Below are 18,990 nucleotides of genomic sequence, written 5' to 3' on the forward strand. Positions count from 1 at the left end.
TGTAAATCTTGCACGAACATGGTACCAAAATAAGCCATACATATTAGCAACTCAAGCGAAACAAGTAATATATTTAAAGGACTTAAAGTATCGAGATAATTGGTATGTCGTACAAAAAATAATATCTAGAGGCTATATGACAGACCAACTCGATTAGAGATGGATGAAATTTTGGATTTACATAAAGAAAAAGCTTTTCAGCAAGAAAAACAAACATCAGTCGAATTTTTGGTTGATGAAGAACTTGTAACGGCAACTTTGAATATGGCTGATCTCTCATCTAACGAAGTTGAAGCTGATTTTGTATCTAATCTGGATGAGTTAGAGGGAAACGATCAGTTCATAAATGATGATGAGATAGAAGACGATATATATATCGATTACTGTGATTCAGACAAGGATCTACACATCGAGGAAAATACGAATATTGATGAGTAGATCTTTATTCTTCATTTAATTTTGTGTTACAATAATGATATATGATATAATTATATTTATTAAAATATTATTTGATTATTATTATTATATAATATTATATTTATTTACATCTCAATTCTTGCAGATATAGCATCAGAAGATAGACAACGACAGTCGCATTCACAGTTACCTACAGATAGCTTGGAGGTTGAGGCACCTTCACCGATCTCCATTGCCTCACCAGCTCCAGTGTCAGAGGGTCCTACACTAGCAGGTCCCAATGAGCCGACTACGAGTGAGCCAGGTCCCAGTGAGGCTGGTGCCAGTGGTATTAATCATTACACTTTATATATAATCAAATTTGATTCTTTTATTTGGATCATATTAATGATTTATTTATTATTATTTCAGATCAGTCTACATCGGTGGTCAGGCGAGGGTGAGGTCCATCGAAGAACCTCACTTTAGAGCATTGAAAATGTGAGCACCCAGGACAGCATTTCCAGATAGAGATACCGACCGGCTACATTAGACCCATTAGGGAATGGTGTGGGCCATGGCAGATCGAGCTAGACATCATATGCCGCAGCTATGCCCCGATGATGCTCTTCGATTGGCATCATATTGTCCCGACTCAGAGATAGATTTTCTACACCCTCTTACAGGTAAAATAAATTATATTACGAATATTTAATTTGCATGGTATTCTTCTAATATTTGTTATTGGCAAGGTGTATTTGACATCGTCGATTTTGAGGATGATCGTATGAGGCGAGCGATCGATACCCATCTATCCTTGCACTTCAAAGATTATCGCCATTACATGCATCAGTATTGCTACCGGATGGTGCAGGCTCATGGACAGGAGGCAGCACGGCTGCAGCCCTATGATAGCATCACCATCGATGATTGGACTATCATATGCCGGCATTACGAAGATCCGGCATATCAAGTTACACATCTAAATTTCTTTTAAAATTTTAATAACTTAATCATTTATTTTTAAATTATATTTATTATCTACTAATTTTACTGCTAATTTTATAGAGACGATGTTCCCAGAATGCGGCAAACCGAGCGAGACAGACCGTGCCGCATTGTGGAGGTTCGAGATCATTTGCTCATCACATAAAGCATATGGTACATATTTTTTAAATTTTTAATTATGATATATTTCTCAAATTATTTATTTTTTTTAATAATTTTTAAATTACAGAGAGATGCTGAGAGTGGCGAGCTTTGTGGTAGGATTGATATCTACCAGCGGATCCACCAGCGACGGTCGGGGGAGTGGATGATGGAGAGCCAGGAGCTATTTGTAAGTTTTTTTAATTAATTTTTTATTCATAATTTGATCTTTATTAAAAAATTAAAATAATTTTTATTTTTATTTTCAGGACCGTATGACCGACATGAGATCCCAGCCTACCTCTGAGGGCTCGATCGCACCCACAGATAATGAGATCTATGATCAGGTGCTTGATATGAGATCCTGTTATGTTAGGGGTCTAGGATATGATCCTTCATCTTCACAATCATCTAGGGCTGAGATCCATTCTACGTGCCAGGCTCGGTTGATGGAGGTGCAGAGGCAGGCTATCGAGGATCGACAGCAGGCTAAACAGCGACCTCAAGAGCTAACTGCATACGTCGATCAGTATCAGCAGCTCCAGATCCAGATGATGGAGCGGATGACGCACATGGAGCAGACGATCCAGATGCTGACCCAGCAGTAGGCCAGTTCCAGCTCCGTTGAGCATTCTCTATCCCCACCTCGTTCTCCACATACCGATATGTGACGGCTCTTTGATGTATTTTTTTTAAATCATTATAATTTTAATTTGATATAATAAAATAATAAAATTTATTTATCATTTTATTATATAAATTTTTTATTCAAATTTTTTAATTTATAAAAAATATTATACATATAATTTAAAAAAATATATCCAAATTTTAAAAAAAAATTAGCGATAGAATTATTATCGATGAAATATTCATCATAAAAAAATTACAAAAAAATTTAATTTTTTAAAAAATATATAATTAACAGCGATGAAAAATTTTCATCACAAATAATTATTAGTGACATAAAATTCTATCGAAAAAATATTTATTTACAACATAAATATTAGTCGCTAAAATTTTTCAATTTTTATTTTTTAATTAAATAAAATATTTGATGATAAAAAATTTTCATTGTTAAAAAGTTTGAAATAATAGCGATGAATATATTTTCATCGCTATTAATTTATTATTTATTAGTGACTATTATTTTTATCATAAATTATTTTTTTTATGAATAAGTTTTTTCATTTTTATTTTTTTACGATAAAAATATTTCATCATAAATTATCTTTATTAGCGATGATAAAAATTTTCATCATAAAATATTATCAATGATGGTATTTTTTGCAATGAAATTTTAGCAATAAAATTTTTATCGTTAATTATTATTAGAGATGAAATTGGCTTATTAGCGATGAAAATTTTTCATAGCTAATAACTTATTTTCTTGTAGTGTCAGTCTACCACAGCTCGTACCATCTCTTAATGGGCCTAGTGTAGCCAGTTGGTACTCGATACGAAGATGCTATCCCGGGTGCTCGCGTCTTTAATGCTCTAGAGTAAGGTTCTTCGATGGATCTCACCCTCGCTTCACTACCAATAAAGACTGGCCTGAAACAATAATACATAAATTATTAATATGATAGCTATTCAAATAAAAGAATCAAATTTCATTATATAAAAAGTATAATAATATCACTCGGACCCATCTCACTAAGACCTGCTTCACTGGAACCTACCTCATTGGGACCTGCCGGTGCAGGACCCTCTGATAATGGAGTTGGTGCGGCAACAGAGATCGATGAAAGTGCCTCAACCTCTAGGGTAGACTGTGAATGCGAATGTCGTCATCTGTCTCCTGGTGCCATATCTACAATAATTGATATATAAATGAATATAATATTAAATAATAATAAAAAAATAAATTATATTCTAATAAAAATAATTATATCGTATACCATTATTACAAGAAAAAATTGAATGAAGAATATAGATCTACTCATCAATATTCACATCTTCCTCGATGTGTAGATTTTCTTTCGAATCACAATAATCGATATATGTGTCGTCTTCTATCTCATCATCATTTATCAACAAATCGTCGCCCTCTGACTCATCAAGATTAAATATAAAATTAGCTTAAACTTCATTGGATGGCAGATCAGTCCTATTCAAAAGTGCCTTTACAAGTTCTTCATCAACAAAAAGCTCGACTAATGTTTGTTCTTCTTGCTGAAAAGCTTTCTCTTCATGTAAATCCGAATTTTCATCCATCTCTAGTTGGGTTGGTATGTCATATATGCTTCTAGGTGTTATTTATTGTACAACATGCCAATTACCTCGATACTTTAGATCTTTCAAATATATTACTTATTTTGCTTGAGTTGCTAATTTATATGGCTCATTCTGGTACCATGTTCGTACAAAATTTACACTGATAAAGTGTGAGTCGATATGAATATCAATCTTTTTATTACTAATATCCCACCATTCATATTGAAACAAGAATATAAAATTACTGGATCCATACTTCAGTTCTATGATATCTACCAGTACATCATAATATTCAATCGCTTCTTCTCCTTCATATCCTATTATAACAATCCCACTATTCTAGATCCGTTGTTGCATCTCAAGCTTCCTTGTGTGAAATTTCATTCCTTCAATGATACAGGATGTGTAGTGATTAACCCTTCTATCGGGACTATATGCTAAATCATACAACTCATCGATCGTACCCATTTCTTTATTGAAATACTTATATTTCATCTACAACATAATATAAAAAATTATGTTGGTTCAAATAATATTATTTATAATTAAATAAATAATATATTATCTAATACAACTTACAAGATCATCAAATTATTTTATAAATTTTTTTCTATGTCGATCATTAGCATCCATATTATTCTCTTTACATAGTATACTCTTGTGCTCACTGCAACAAGTTATGATTTTTAATTTTACATCGACATAAAAAAATTACTTAAAACATTAAATAGTATGCTAAGATGGTACTTACTCAATGAAATCTTTAATTTCTTCATAATTATTTAGAACATAAAAATATACCTTGGATAGCTTGTTCACGTCCATAAATTTATATCTTCTTGCACCAATAGGTCGAACCGTTTATTTAAATATAAACAACATCGATTCATTGTCACCCCATTCACGGTCTGCATTACGATTTGTATGATTGAATCTTATTTTGATATCGTCAAGATACACCGAGCAGAATGTGACACACTCCATAGTTACATATGCTTCCGTTATAGACTCTTCAGACCTTACTTTATTACGCATATACTTTTTTAAGGTATATAAGAATCTGTAAATAAAAATAAATTTAAATTTTAAAAATATATTTATATCTTATAATTGATATGGTAAAGTGTGTATAATTTTTTTACCTTTCAATAGAATACATCCATCGATAATGTACTAGTTCGGCCAAAAGAGCTTCCTTTGGAAGATGAACAGCCAGATGCACCATATCAAAAAATGATGGTAAAAAAATTTTTTCTAACTTACAAAGAATGAGTACAATATCCTTCTCAGATCTCTCAAGTAAGTTAATCTTCAATTTTTGGCAACACAGTTCTCAGAAGAACACTCCCAGCTCAATCAATGCAGTTTGAACATCATCACCCAAATAGCCACGTATGACCATAGAAAGCAAATGTTGTATCATCACATGGGAGTCATGACTTTTCATACTAGAGATATTGTCGTCGTTGTTCTCAACACACTGTGATACGTTTGAAGCTATGCATCAGAAAACTTTATGGTTTTGAACCATCCACAGCAATTTTTTTTTCTCACCAAACAGTGAATAATATGCAGGTGGCATAAAAAACCTCTCACCTCGACAAACTAAATGCAACTCCGATCGAATTTTCATTTCCTATAAATCAAGACAAGCTTTTATACCATCTTTTATTTTTTTTGAGATGTTCAATACAATACTAATGATATTATCATAAATATTCTTTTCAATATGCATTACATCCAGATTATGATAAAGTAGTAGCTGCTTCCAATACGGTAGTTTGAAAAAGATACTTCGTTTCGTTCAATTCAGCTTAGCTTCAATACGCTTCCGCTTGTGAGTACCCAATATTTTTTTTTTAAATTGGACGTTGTTGGTGCAAAAATCCGCCTGCGTTGGAGAAGCTGGAGTTGAGGGAGTCGCGGTCGCCATCGGGACCTGCAAAAGAAGTCTAAACTGGAGTTGAGGTTGCTCCGGCAAGACCCTCTGATGCTCAAATCAGTTCTCTACCTCAACAAGAATGGAGCGCTCGAATAAAAATTTTAGCAGAGTTTTGAGATAGAAATTAGAGCTTAGAGAATAACGTATCTGGGGTCCCCTTTTTATAGGCAGAGGGAGCAACGGATTGATAGCGACGTTTGTAACCGCCTAGTCGTGGGCCACTCGGGGCCAGGAAGAGTTTATTATGAAGAGTAATGGGGGGAGTCGTGGCTGTCACCATGGCTCGTCACGTGGAGTCAGTTGCGGAGAGTGAAGCGGCGTCCGTTGTCGCGACTTATCAGGGAGTGGTGGAGCCGTGCAGAATCCATCGCAGGAGGTGGAGCAGAATCGTGGCAATTATTGCGGCCAGCTAGGGAGTGATGGAGCTGCACGGAATCTGTTGCAGGAAGTGGAGCAGAGTCGTGGCCGTTACTGCGGTCAGTCAGGGAGTCCAGGCCTGTCGGTCGAAGCTCGGTTGACATGCCTGGCGGAGAGAGGCGGCTATCCCTCTGAAAGGAGCTCGGATGTTGCTGGTGGGCCATTTATCGTTGGGTGCCTTGAGCGTTAGTACTATAGGTGAGGGCTATTGGCTGTAGGAGCCCAGTCAGAGGCTTTCTATAGATGAAGTTCGGTTTCCGCAGGAGTCCGGATGAAGGCTTCCTGCAGCCGGAGTCAGGGATGAAGTCCGGCTCCCGTAGAAGTCTGGACAAAGTTCACTTGCAATAGAAGTCGGGGATGAAGTCCAGCTCCCGTAGGAGTCTGGACGAAGTTCACTTGCAGTAGAAGAAGTCGGAGATGAAGTCCGGCTCCCGTAGGAGTCCGGACGAAGTCTTTCAGTAGTCGAAGTCGGGGACGAAGTTCGGCTCCCGTAGGAGTCCGGACGAAGTCTTCCAGTAGTCGAAGTCGGGGATGAAGTCCGACTCCCGTAGGAGTCCGGACGAAGTCTTCCAGTAGTCGAAGTCAGGGACGAAGTTCGGCTCCCGTAGGAGTCCGGACGAAGTCTTCCAGTAGTCGAAGTCGGGGACGAAGTCCGGCTCCTGTAGGAGTCTGGACGAAGTCTTCCAGTAGTTGAAGTCGGGGATGAAGTCCGGCTCCCGTAGGAGTCCGGACGAAGTCTTCCAGTAGTCGAAGTCGGGGATGAAGTCCGGCTCCCGTAGGAGTCCGGACGAAGTCTTCCAGTAGTCGAAGTCGAGGATGAAGTCCGGCTCCCGTAGGAGTCCGGATGAAGTCTTCCAGTAGTTGAAGTCAGGGACGAAGTTCGGCTCCCGTAGGAGTCCGAATGAAGTCTTCCAGTAGTCGAAGTCGGGGATGAAGTCCGGCTCCCGTAGGAGTCCGGACGAAGTCTTCCAGTAGTTGAAGTCGGGGATGAAGTCCGACTCCCGTAGGAGTCCGGACGAAGTCTTCCAGTAGTTGAAGTCGGGGACGAAGTCCGGCTCCCGTAGGAGTCCGGACGAAGTCTTCCAGTGGTCGAAGTCGGGGATGAAGTCCGGCTCCCATAGGAGTCCGTCTGTCATGAAGAATCTGGTCAACGCTGGTGGGGGTTTATCCATCGGCAGAACTCGAAAATGCTGCGGAGGCTCGGATGCTAGAGAGGTTCGGAAAGGTGTCGCCGAAGGTCGGAAGTTGGCAGAATCCCCGGAGGGTCACTCCTAGCGCGAACTTCGGCTGTTGGGGTATTTTGTACCCAACAGACGTTTTCAATGACTTCAAGTTGTTCTAAAATTTCAACTCCACTTAACTCCTTAGGTGGCGGACGTCAGTCGAACTTATCATCAAAATATTAGTTATAATGGATCCTCCAAGAATGATTATCAGGGAGAAACCACCGATGACTCATGAAACATATTTTTCGTCCGTGCTTTAAATGTAAGGAGGATGCATCCCTATTGCATATTGGACATGCCAGATATCTTTTTGTACTCCATCTAGATAAGTTTTCATATGCAGAAAAATTATTTATGGTCCATAGAATCGAAGCATGCAATTTAAAATTACTTCGCTCACAAAATCATATGTCTGTACCATATTTTTTTATAGCTCCTTCAGATCATCGATTAAAGGTCGTAAATATACATCAATTTCATTACCTGATGCTTTCGGACCCAAAATCAACAGTGACATAAAAATAAATGATTCTTTCATGCACTTCGAAGATGACACATTATATACAACTAGTATTACATACCACATGCTGTAAGAGGTACTCAGATTGCTAAAGGAATTAAATCCATCTATTGTTAGACCAAGTCGGATATTGTGCAAGTCACTCACAAAGTGCAGATGCTTTACATCGAAGTCTTTCCACACTAAAGAGTCGGTCGGGTGGCTAAGTATATTCTCCTCCAAAATCTGCTACTCATAATGCCATCTCATTTTTTCAGCTGTCTTTGTGGACATATACAACCTTTGAAGTGTTGAAATCAATGAAAAATATCTCAAAATCTTTTGAGCTATCATCTTTGCTTTCTTATTATCGATTTTGTATCTAGACTCATTATATTTTGGATATTCAGTTGCCTGTTCATTATCCTTATAAAATAATATACAATCATATTTGCAGGCATGTATAGGAATATAGCCAAGTCCCAATTTTCGCATGTATATTTTTACTTCAGAATATGATTTCAAAAGTCTCTCTCCATCGGGAAAAGCTGCTGTAATCAATGTCAAAATTTAATCAAATAACTTCTGACTCCATCAGTTCATGATTTTAATATGAAGTAATTTTATCAAAAATTCTAACTTAAAAAATTTTATACAATTTGGATAGAGTGACTCTCGTGCATCCCTTACAAGCTTTGCAAACTATTCAGAAGTCTCTTCTACCTCAAGCCAGATATTATGTTCATGATCAGAATTGCTTTAAGATGTAGTAGTACTCGTGCGTATATTTGAACAAGCATCCTGATATAAATCATCTAATAATTCTCCTATAGCACTATGTTCGACAGGTCGAGCAGCATCACTATCATCTTCAATATCGTTATCGTCGCATACCACTTCATTCGAATCACCCTCCCCATGCCATATCCAACAAGTATACTTCTTATCCATACCACAATATAGCAGATGCTCCTCAACAAATGTTATGTGACGATATACTATATTGACATATCTCTTGCATGGATACTTTATCTGACTAGCACTGTCAGCCTTATGCCATGCAAACTTAATAAAATCTCGAACTTTTTTTCGATATTCAGATAAAAAATACCTCTAGCATTCATTCAATTTTTGTTGATATCCATATAATAATAAACAGAAAATCATTAACAATAAAAAAAAATTCAGTGGTATTCATCCGAACTGGATCCTGATTTGAATTTTAGATTGAATCGCGATCCGAATTTTAGCCAAAATCCTGATTCGGATCCAAACATGGATCATTTTATATAAAATAATATATATTAAAAAATACAGACTGAACAGTAATACAAAAAATATCCTTCCATCAATTTAATGAAGTAAAAATGCATGATCCTATTCATTTCAAATTATTACTAACAAGTGTGGCCCTATCCCTTTCAAAAAAGTAATAATCTTATTATTATTATTAGTGGATATTTTATCTCATTATTGTAAAAATTTTGACAGTATCTCCTCATGGTTCTCCAAGTATACGATGTGAATATGGTGCCTGCGCACCTTATCCACCATATATCTAAAGAACAATAGATAAATAACTACCGAATACCACATAATTAAATAAAATATCAACTATTAACAACAATAAGATTATTACTTTTTCAAAAAGTTCGAATACGGGACATCCAAGAGTCGATCTCGATGAAGATCGACTCTTGAACGAAAATCTATAGCTCAATGCAATTTAACTACCTTCACTGAATATATATTCGAAGATGAATTTCTAATTTATTAAAAAAAAGTAACTCTACATTGAAATTTTTTCATTAAAAATTTTAATAGAGTTTTCTCTAAAATAAAAATATTTTTTATATTTAATTATAATAAATAAAACATACAAACAGTACATAAAATAATTAAATTATAATAAGTAACAGCAATATGCATTGTGTTAGTGGAATAAAAAATAATAAATTAAATAATTAAATAATTTCAATAGTAACACTAAAAAATTTATACAATAAATATAATTAATCAAATAATTAAATAATTTTATTAATCAAATAAATTACTCCCCGGCTCTGTCTCTAATGGCCGCCGGCTGCCCCTCCCCGACCCCATCTCCACTGGCCGACATCCTCCCCGACCCCATCTTCTCTTTTTTCTTTTTTTCTTTTTTTTTCCTTTGTCTTTTTTCTTTTTTCTTTTTCCCCCTTCCTTTCTCTTTTCCCTTCCTCCCTCCCCACCGCCACCCCCTTCCCGGCCCCGTCTCCCCCGACGGCCGGCCGCCCCTCCCCGGGCCTATCTCCATCGACCGACACCCTCTCTAGCCCCATCTCCCCCAACCGCCCCCTCCCCGGCCCATCTCCCCCGGCCGCCAGCGGCCCTATACCTGCCCCATCTCCCCTGGTAGGCCACCTCCCCGGCCCCATCTCCCTCGACCACCCCCTCCCTGACCCCGTCTCTGTCGGTCGACACTTTCTCCGGCCCCATCTCCATCACTGTCGGTCGCCTCCTCCCTGGCCCCGTCTTCGCCGGCCGACACCCTCTCCGAACCCATCTTCATCGCCACCGACCGCCCCCACCCCAGCCCCGTCTTCTCTTTTTTCTTTTTTTTTCTTTTTTTTTCTTTCTTTTTTTCTTTTCTTGTTTTTCTTTTTCCCCCGTCCTTTCTCTCTTCCCTTCCTCCCTCCCCGCCGCCCCCTCCCCGGCCCCATCTCCCCTGACCGCCTCCTCTCCGACCCCATCTCCACCGGTCGTCACCCTCACTGGCGATGGAGATATGGCTACCGGCCGCCCCCTCCCTGGCCCATCCCCCACCGGCCAAATCCTGCCCCCAAACCCATCTCCCCCATCTCCAGCCCCAGACCCCCTCCCTGCCGACCCGATCTCAGTCGCCGCCGGCCCCGTCTCCACTGCCACCGGTCGACCACTCTCTGACCCTTCGGTGGCCCAATCAACACCCCAAAAAAAAAAGAAAGATCATTTAAACCGTTACTTCCAACGGACACAGACGGTGCAAACGCGGATGGCATGGACACAGACGACGGTGTGGATGCGAACGATGAGGATGACGACGGACGGATGCAGACGAGGGTGCAGATGCGGAGGGCGAAGAGAATCGACAGATGGAGAGGGGGGAGAGCAGAGAGGGGTAGGGGAAAAGGGGTTTTTATGCGAAACAGGAGGGGGGAAGAAGAAGGGTTTCACGCGAAGAGATGTGACATGACGTGAACTATTAACGACAAAAATTTTCATCGCTAATAAATATATTAACGATAAAAATTTAATTTTTATCACTAATAATTTTAAAAAAAATTCGATAAAAAAATTTTTCATCAAAAAAATTATTTACGATGAAAAAAATTTTCATCGTTAATAACACTATTAACAATGAAAAAAATTTTATCGCTAATAATTCCTGCCAAAAAAAAATTTCTCCATTTTCTCGCTAAAAAAGTTTTTCCACCAAAAAAAAATTATTTACGATGAAAAAATTTTATCATTAATTATTTTATTAATGATGAAAATTTTTGTCGCTAATAATTTCACCCAATTTTTTCAAAAATTTATGATGAAAATAAAATATTTCATCATTAATTATCTTATTAGCAACGAAAAATAATTTTCATCGCTAATTTATTCTCCATGAAAAAAATTTAAATGGATATTATTTTATTATATATATATATTTAAAAAATAATCTATTATATGATTTAGAACCCACACACAATGCAAGCTATAAGTTGTTTTTTCTTTAAAAAAAAACTGGATGAAAAGATCATAGCCATCTAAAGTACTCTTGCATCTCATGTGCGATGTCATCTCAAAAAATTCTAGTTTATACAATATTGAGCTAAAGGAACATAGAGACAAATATTTTATATCATGGACACATCTAAAAAATTTAGATTTAATACCAAAAAGAGTTAAAATATATGTCAAATAAATAAGTAATTCATATTTAATATACAGGCTATACAATCATATTCTATTAGTTTTATTTTTTTGTTACTGAAACTTGTTTCATTTAATACTATGAAAAGTATGCTTTAGTAGCTAGCATCAACTGTAGTTTGAGTTAAAAGTATTTGATTACTTGAGTACAACTTATTTCAGTTCTTATTAGTCCAAGTCATTCTAAGTATTTTTGAATCTGGATCCTCAGGTTGGGAACTGACTTTAGTCCTTTGAGATAACCAAATGCTCAAAATTATTTTTCATGCCTTCTAATTAAACTTAGAATAATTTATAGATAATTAAATATTTTAAAAAATACTAATTTATTTTGAAAAATTATGATAAATATTATTATTTTGTATGATATTAATTATGCTCTATTTTTTTTTCTTTATTAGAGTAACTTAGATAGAAATATCATAATTAATATGATTTATCATAAAAGATATCTTGCTATTTGGACATGATCAATAAATATTATGAATTTTGAACTTGATGAACATTATATCTGTTATGCATGACTTAATTACATCATCATGCAAATGACTTATATAATTACTAAAAAATTTAGAAGAGCTTTTATTTAAAAAAATTTAGGAGGACTAGTTTGGTATACATTAAAAAATTTTGGATAATCTTTTTGTGGATCATGTTTTAACATATAAAGATCCAGTATCATCTTTTTTCTATGTTCTTGGGCAGATACAAGGACTTTATACTTTATGTCCTCTGATTAGTTCATAGAACCAATAACCTATGCAAAATTGAGTAATAAGACAGATTCAAAGAAATTTAGAGATGAAAAGTATTGTCGTAAATAATTTTTTATATTTTTTAATTTTTTTATTTTTTTAAAAATATTGACGATGAAAATATTTTCATCTCATATAATTGACTATTTACGATGAAAAAAAATTTTATCATTAATAATATGTAATTTTTAAAATTTTAAATTTTTTATTTTTTTAATATATTAAGAACAAAAATTTTCATCATAAATAGATGAGTATTTATGATAAAAAATTAATTTTTATCATAAATAAATAATAATTTATGACGTAATATTTTCATCATAAATAATATATAATTTTTAAAATTTTTTATTTTTTTTAAATATTAACGATAAAAATTTTTCATCGTAAATAGTTGCATATTGATGATGAAAAATAAATTTTCATCGTAAATACTATGCTATTTATGATGAAAAATTTTTGTCACTACTAATCTGTAGCTTTTAAATTTTTTAAATTTTTTATTTTTTTCATGTATTAATGATGAATAATTTTTATCATAAATAATAATGTATTTATGATGAAAAGTAACTTTCTATCGTAAATACTGAATTATTTATGATGTAATATTCTCATCGCAAGTAATCTATAATTTTTAAATTTTTAAAATTTTTAATTTTTTTTAAATATTACCGACGAAAATTTTTTATCGTAAATAACAACTATTTATGATGAAAAAAAAATTTTCATCGTAAATACTCGAGTATTTATGAAGTAATATTTTCATCACAAATAATCTTTAATTTTTAATTTTTTAAAATTTTTTATTTTTTTAATTATAAGCTACAAAAATTCTTCATCATAAATAGGGAGGTATTTACGATGAAAATTCAGTTTTCATCGAAAATACTTAATTATTTATGATGAAAAAATTTTATCATAAATAATCTATAATTTTAAAATTTTTAAAATTTTTTATTTTTTTTAATATTAGTGATGAAAATTTTTTATCGTAAATAACTTATATTTATGATGAAAAATGAGGTTTCATCACAAATACTTATATTATTTACGATGAAACTATTTTCATCATTAATATTTAAAAATTTTAAATTAAAATAAATATTTTATTATTTACGATGAAAGTAATCATCGTAAATAATTTATATTTATGATGAAAATTTTTTTCATCACAAATATGGAGTTATTTACAATGAAACTAAATTTTCGTTGTAAATATTTTATTATTAGCGATGAATTTATATTTTCATCGTAAATAGACTTATTGACGATAAAAATATTTTTCATTGTAAATATTTCATCACAAAAAATCTCTTTTCTTGTAGTGCCAATTCCTCAGGGGTCGACTTCAATTATCTATGAGTTGACTCAAACTCTGGATGAGTCAACTCGACCATAAGATTTAAAAATTAGCTTTCTGTCTTCTCTGAGAAAGTTAGCTCGTATTATGCATAAGTCAACTCGAGTCTGTGCCAGTTTTCTTCCAACATATCAGAATCGACTTATCTTCCTTAGGATCGACTCCTAATCAGTTTGAAACTTAAAAACTTTCTATTTTAAGCTCGTTTTAGTACAAAGATCAGCTCTTAGCCTTCTGAGATCAACTCCACTAAGTTTAAAACTTGAATTTTTTTTTTTGAAAATCTTGACTTAGCCTCTTTAAAAAAAAAAAATTATAGATAATTCTTCAATTTAAACACTTAAAAAATCCTACATTCATCCTTGAAATATATAGTTAGATTCATAATTACTTAAAGTTTGATAATCATCAAAATCAATCATAGGATCAATAATCTAGTACGCTAATTATATATGAAAAAAGGACATTTCTTTAAGTACTCATTTAGATATTCTTACAGAATTGAGTTGAAATACTATAGAATTCATAGATTAGACCATCTATTTAAGTATGACTCTGTATCAACCAAACACCATCTGGCCTAAATCCTGTGAGAAGAAAAAATGACCCCATCGATCCTTTTTCTTTTTATGCAGCCCAAAAACTAGGATTTGAGCTAGGTTTGAATATATTCTTAGAAAATACAACCTAGATAGCTGGATAGACCCGATTTCACCAGGTTTTTTAGCTTAATCCTATAAAAATATCCAAATAGATCCTAAAAAGTTTAGAAAACAATAAGGACCTAAGTGAACTAGGATTTTGTTATTTTAGGCTGCAACTATTTGAATCTGTCCTTCGTTGGATCTCACAATGCTCTCTTATTGATTCTACATGTTTGAATGTGTTGCTAGATCTTTAGAATTTCATAATGGAGAATACAACAGTATGATCTTTTTCAAGCATTTCAACATCATATTATTATTTTTATCCTATTAGGAATTGTAGTTGCAATGGATTTGGTGAATCAATGCAAGACACAGCACAAGGCAAATATATAGTGATTATGTAATCGCTGACGATGCAACTAAACTAAGGCATAAGGTTATGAAGTGAAAATGGTTGCAGTGGTGCAATTATAGGATTAATGTTCCAGCTGCAATCCTTTTTTCTATATTCTATTAACTAATTGAGAATTATTCATTGTGGCTTCTATAACCGCAAACAAATCACCATCTTAATTAGATGGATTGCTCAATTTAAATGTTACACGATATTCACAAGCACTTGTTAGTTTTGATGGGCATACTTAAGATGGATTGTACTTAATCAAACTAATGAACTATTTTTTAGAGTAAGCAAATAAATTAATAGATATGTTATTAATGTATAGGTTGAGATTAATACATATTTTATATTGAAAATATATTTAATTCATGATCAAAATCAAAATAAAAATAAAATCAGAATAATCATATCTTCTAATGTATAAAATTATTTTTAATATTAATAAAAATAAATATTAAATTTTAAAAAATAAAAATATTTTTATTTTTTTTAATAATCAAAATAAGCATGAAACTCCCTTCATTCAAAATAAAAATTATTTATTCTTATTTTTATTTCACAATCCAACTTTTCTAATCAAACATAATTTTAATTTAATATTTATATGCTATAAATGCTTGTATTACAGCCCCAACCGCAGCTCCTGCCTCCGCCACTACGTAGAACCCTCAAGCTGATGGAACCTGCTAGAACCACCAATAAATTGCGGGCCACGGAACGACCGCCACCGAAAGATTCAGCCGACAACGCTCACTTAAGAGAGGAGAGAGACAGGAGATAGTGCGTACAGAGAGAGACAGGGGGAGAGCTCATATTTTTATTTTTTGATCGTCTATAAAGACATCGAATGAGATGAAAAGAGACAAGAATGTGGCAGTCTGACAAGAAATTAAATAAAAATAATATTTTTTTAACATAAAGAAGGGTGACAAAAAATATTCTCTAATCGCAAAACGGTTAGACAACCATTCGTCATTACAAATTTTCCTTTTTAACATTTCCTTCCTCAGCCATCTTTAGTTTCTAATATTCAGTTCACTTTTTCTTTTCAGCATCATCCAATTTAAAAGTTTGAAGACCTTTTTCCTATGAAGAGACGGAAATATCAAATTACTTTTCATAAAATACGTAATATTGGATAACCATTTCTAATTTTCTGATTTGCAAGCATTTATAGTTTGAATTATCTTTCTCTGAAATCTTTGTTTTTTTATTATTTATTAATATGATTAAAATAGCTTATTTTGCAGCTTGGATTATCCTTTTTAATCATTATATCACACATTCTTGTTTTTTTTACTTTATAAGACAAGAATTTTTCTTAAACCTTCCCATGTAGGAAAGGCATTTCCCTTGTAATCCATCATTTGACGTCATCAATATTGTTCAGTATCTTTCCCAGCTGGGATATTTTACTTGCCCAGGAAGCTGCTCTATTAATAAAAGGCAACCTTCCACCGTAGACTCGGCATTTCCCATGCCAAAAAGGCAGCACAACCTGGAAAGCCAAGGAGGTCCACACGGGAGCCAGCTCACAGGCACAAATCACATCAAATGCTGGTGGAATCCAGACCTGACACACATGGGTCCAATCGCCACCAAGTGTACGCAGCTCATCCCCTCCGTGGGCAAGCGGCCTCGAAATTACAAGGCAGCAGGACACAGCAGCCACCCCTCTTTCTCGGTAAGATGCCTCCGGCCCCACAACCCAGGAATCAATTTTGCCGGAGGGCCCACACGACCGACCAGAGGATTTGATGAACATAAAGAATCCGTGAACAGATATCTTTTTTTTTCCCTTCATATCTTCATTTTTCATATCAAAATCATATAAATTTTTGCAAAAAATAAAAAAAAATTAAATTTTATTATTCAAAATATAAATAATACAAAATTTTGCTGGGTATCTACATATTAAAAAAAATAAAAAAGAACATTTGATTTTTCTATTTCTGTCTTTTTTTTTTTTCCTTTTTATATTAATCGCCCATGGATGTATAATAAAACTATCCAAGTGGGCAAGTAATGCAGAGGCGTTATGGCTAAGAGCTGCGTCCAAAAGTTTTTTTTTTAAAAAAAAATCAACTAAAGAATAAGTGTATTTTTTTTAAGAATATAAAATATTTATATATCCTGTGTTTACGCTCCACCGTCGCTAATTAAGATGTTGTCCCGAACGTGCCAGCCATGTATTATAACCTGCGAAGAGAAACAAGGAAAGGAATCAGTAAAGCAAAAGCAAAATAAAACAGGTGTCAAACAAGCAAAAGCAAAAAACAAAAAAAACTAATAATAAAAATAAAAATAAAGCAACAGACGGAGGTGACGGTCAGTGATGACGGAGGCAACGAACCCTAACGGAATACACATGCGAAGCCAAACGAAGAGACGGGAAGGATGTGGGCTAGGAAGGATGGAAGGCAAAACAAAATCCAGCAAAGAGAGGTGGAAAAAAAATGGAAGAAAAAGGCCACAACAAAGACGAACAGAGTGAAATAAATTCGTACTTATGGGTTTTTTTTCGGTTTTTTTTTCTTTTTCTTCGATTATTTGTATTAAAATTTAAAAGGATGGATGATTACAGTCCCCTGCTTCCAAAGAGAACAAAACATACAGTCCAACTCCTCCGTTCATTCGCAGTTTTCTTTTACCTCCTCGGTCTTGTCTTCTTTCTTTAATCGATGTGGCGCTTTGAGACCGGAAATGGCGGGCTAATTATTGCCAGTAGTTCCCGTGGTGAACGAGGAACTGGTGCGGCCCCGGATTCCCGCGATGGTGGTGGTGGTGGCGTTGGTGGTGGTTGGCTTGGAAGCGGGGATCCCCGGCAGCGACGGTGCGCCGCCCGGAGCGCCTGGCGGGCGCGACGATATGGTGGACCGGCGGCCGGACAGCGGTGGCAGAGGGTTTGTCCTTGGACGGAGTGGATGGAGGGGAGGGAGTTTTGACCGGCGGAGGGAAGAGGAAAGCCCGGATCTTTAAGGGATCAGCACGGTCGCGGCTGGCGAGGTCGTACTCCTCGAGGAGGTTGGCGAGGTCCTCGTCGGAGGTGACGGAGACGAGGGCGTCGAGGTCCTCCGTCGGCAGCTGGCAGCGAAGACTGACCGCTCCCCACCCGCACATCTCCTCCAGCTTCCCCTGTAGCTCTGTTCCACAGACCACAAACCCTTCAATCTCTTCGTTTTCTTTCCCTATCTCGTCAAAAATAATCGATCCTTCCCTATTTTTATACTTTGAATCATGGATCGATCACAAAAGGAAATCAAAAAGATTCGATCTTGAGGCGAATGAACAAATTCTAATGGAAAAGTTGCAATTTATTGATTAAAAAAATCCATCTTTTTGTTTTTTTTTTCACGCTTCGAATCGTCGACTAACAAAGCAAAGAAATCAAAAGATTCGATTTTTACGAAAAATTGATGCTAGAAATTGAAACAGGGGACGGGGGGACGGACCGGAGAAGGGAAGGGAGCGGTCGACGGCGAGGACACGGGTGTGGCCACCAACATAGCGGAGCTTGCCGTCGGGGTAACGGGGGAGGATCTTGCCGCCATAGCTGCAGAGGAACTTGATGGTGCCCCCGGCGGCAACGGGCTTGACAGAGACATCGTCAAAGGAACCAAAAGAAGCACACGAAGAAGAAGACGAGGAGGAGAAAGAGGTTACCACCATGCTTCGCTTCTCTTCTTCCAGGTTCAGTTCGGATCGCTTTGGTTGGTAAACAGGTAAAGGTGAAATGGTTGGAAGAAGGAAGCTTGGAGCTAAGAGGAAAAGGAGAGAGGAGTCGGTTGCTCCAGAGCCCTCTTCAAGCCTCCTCTTGGCACCCTTTCCCCTTTATTTATAGACCTTGGGTTTGAGATATTACGACAGAGCTGCACGCAATGGTTAAAATCAAATAAAACACCGTTACGGTAAAGAGGAAAGGAATCATGGTAGGACCTGGAGGAGTCCAAATTAAAAGGAAAGGACCTAGCACTAATAGATTATAATTTATAAGAGAAAGAAAAGGCTACACGCAATGGTTAAAAAGAATAAACGTTACATCATTC

General features: G+C 35.5%; 1 protein-coding gene across 2 annotated transcripts; it reads right to left on the reverse strand.

Annotated features, from left to right (window-relative positions):
- Positions 1–15,466: 15,466 nt before the first annotated feature.
- LOC105035522 (uncharacterized) lies at positions 15,467–18,765 on the reverse strand. 2 transcript variants are annotated; one of them, XR_012134281.1, is made up of 3 exons: positions 18,397–18,765; positions 17,596–18,087; positions 15,467–17,143 (listed from the first exon to the last, which is right to left on the reverse strand). XR_012134281.1 is itself a non-coding variant. In XM_010911104.3 (2 exons), exons 1-2 carry the CDS (start codon positions 18,611–18,613, stop codon positions 17,660–17,662), a joined length of 645 nt encoding a protein of 214 aa, XP_010909406.3. In that variant the 5' UTR covers positions 18,614–18,765; the 3' UTR covers positions 17,436–17,659. The 2 variants fall into 2 exon arrangements, 1 of the variants encoding a protein (XP_010909406.3); XM_010911104.3 differs by lacking the exon at positions 15,467–17,143 and having other exon boundaries at positions 17,436–18,087.
- Between the last annotated feature and the right edge of the window lie 225 nt (positions 18,766–18,990).

This window comes from Elaeis guineensis, chromosome 9, assembly GCF_000442705.2.
Source record: "Elaeis guineensis isolate ETL-2024a chromosome 9, EG11, whole genome shotgun sequence".
In the NCBI taxonomy this organism is placed as follows: Eukaryota; Viridiplantae; Streptophyta; class Magnoliopsida; order Arecales; family Arecaceae; genus Elaeis; species Elaeis guineensis.

Excerpts from the sequence above, each read along its gene's own strand:
- LOC105035522 (XM_010911104.3), bottom strand. The coding sequence starts at position 18,613 with ATGGTGGTAACCTCTTTCTCCTCCTCGTCTTCTTCTTCGTGTGCTTCT. Across the intron at positions 18,088-18,396 it reads CCGCTCCCTTCCCTTCTCCG|AGCTACAGGGGAAGCTGGAG; the intron begins GTCCGTCCCCCC and ends TCTGTGGAACAG.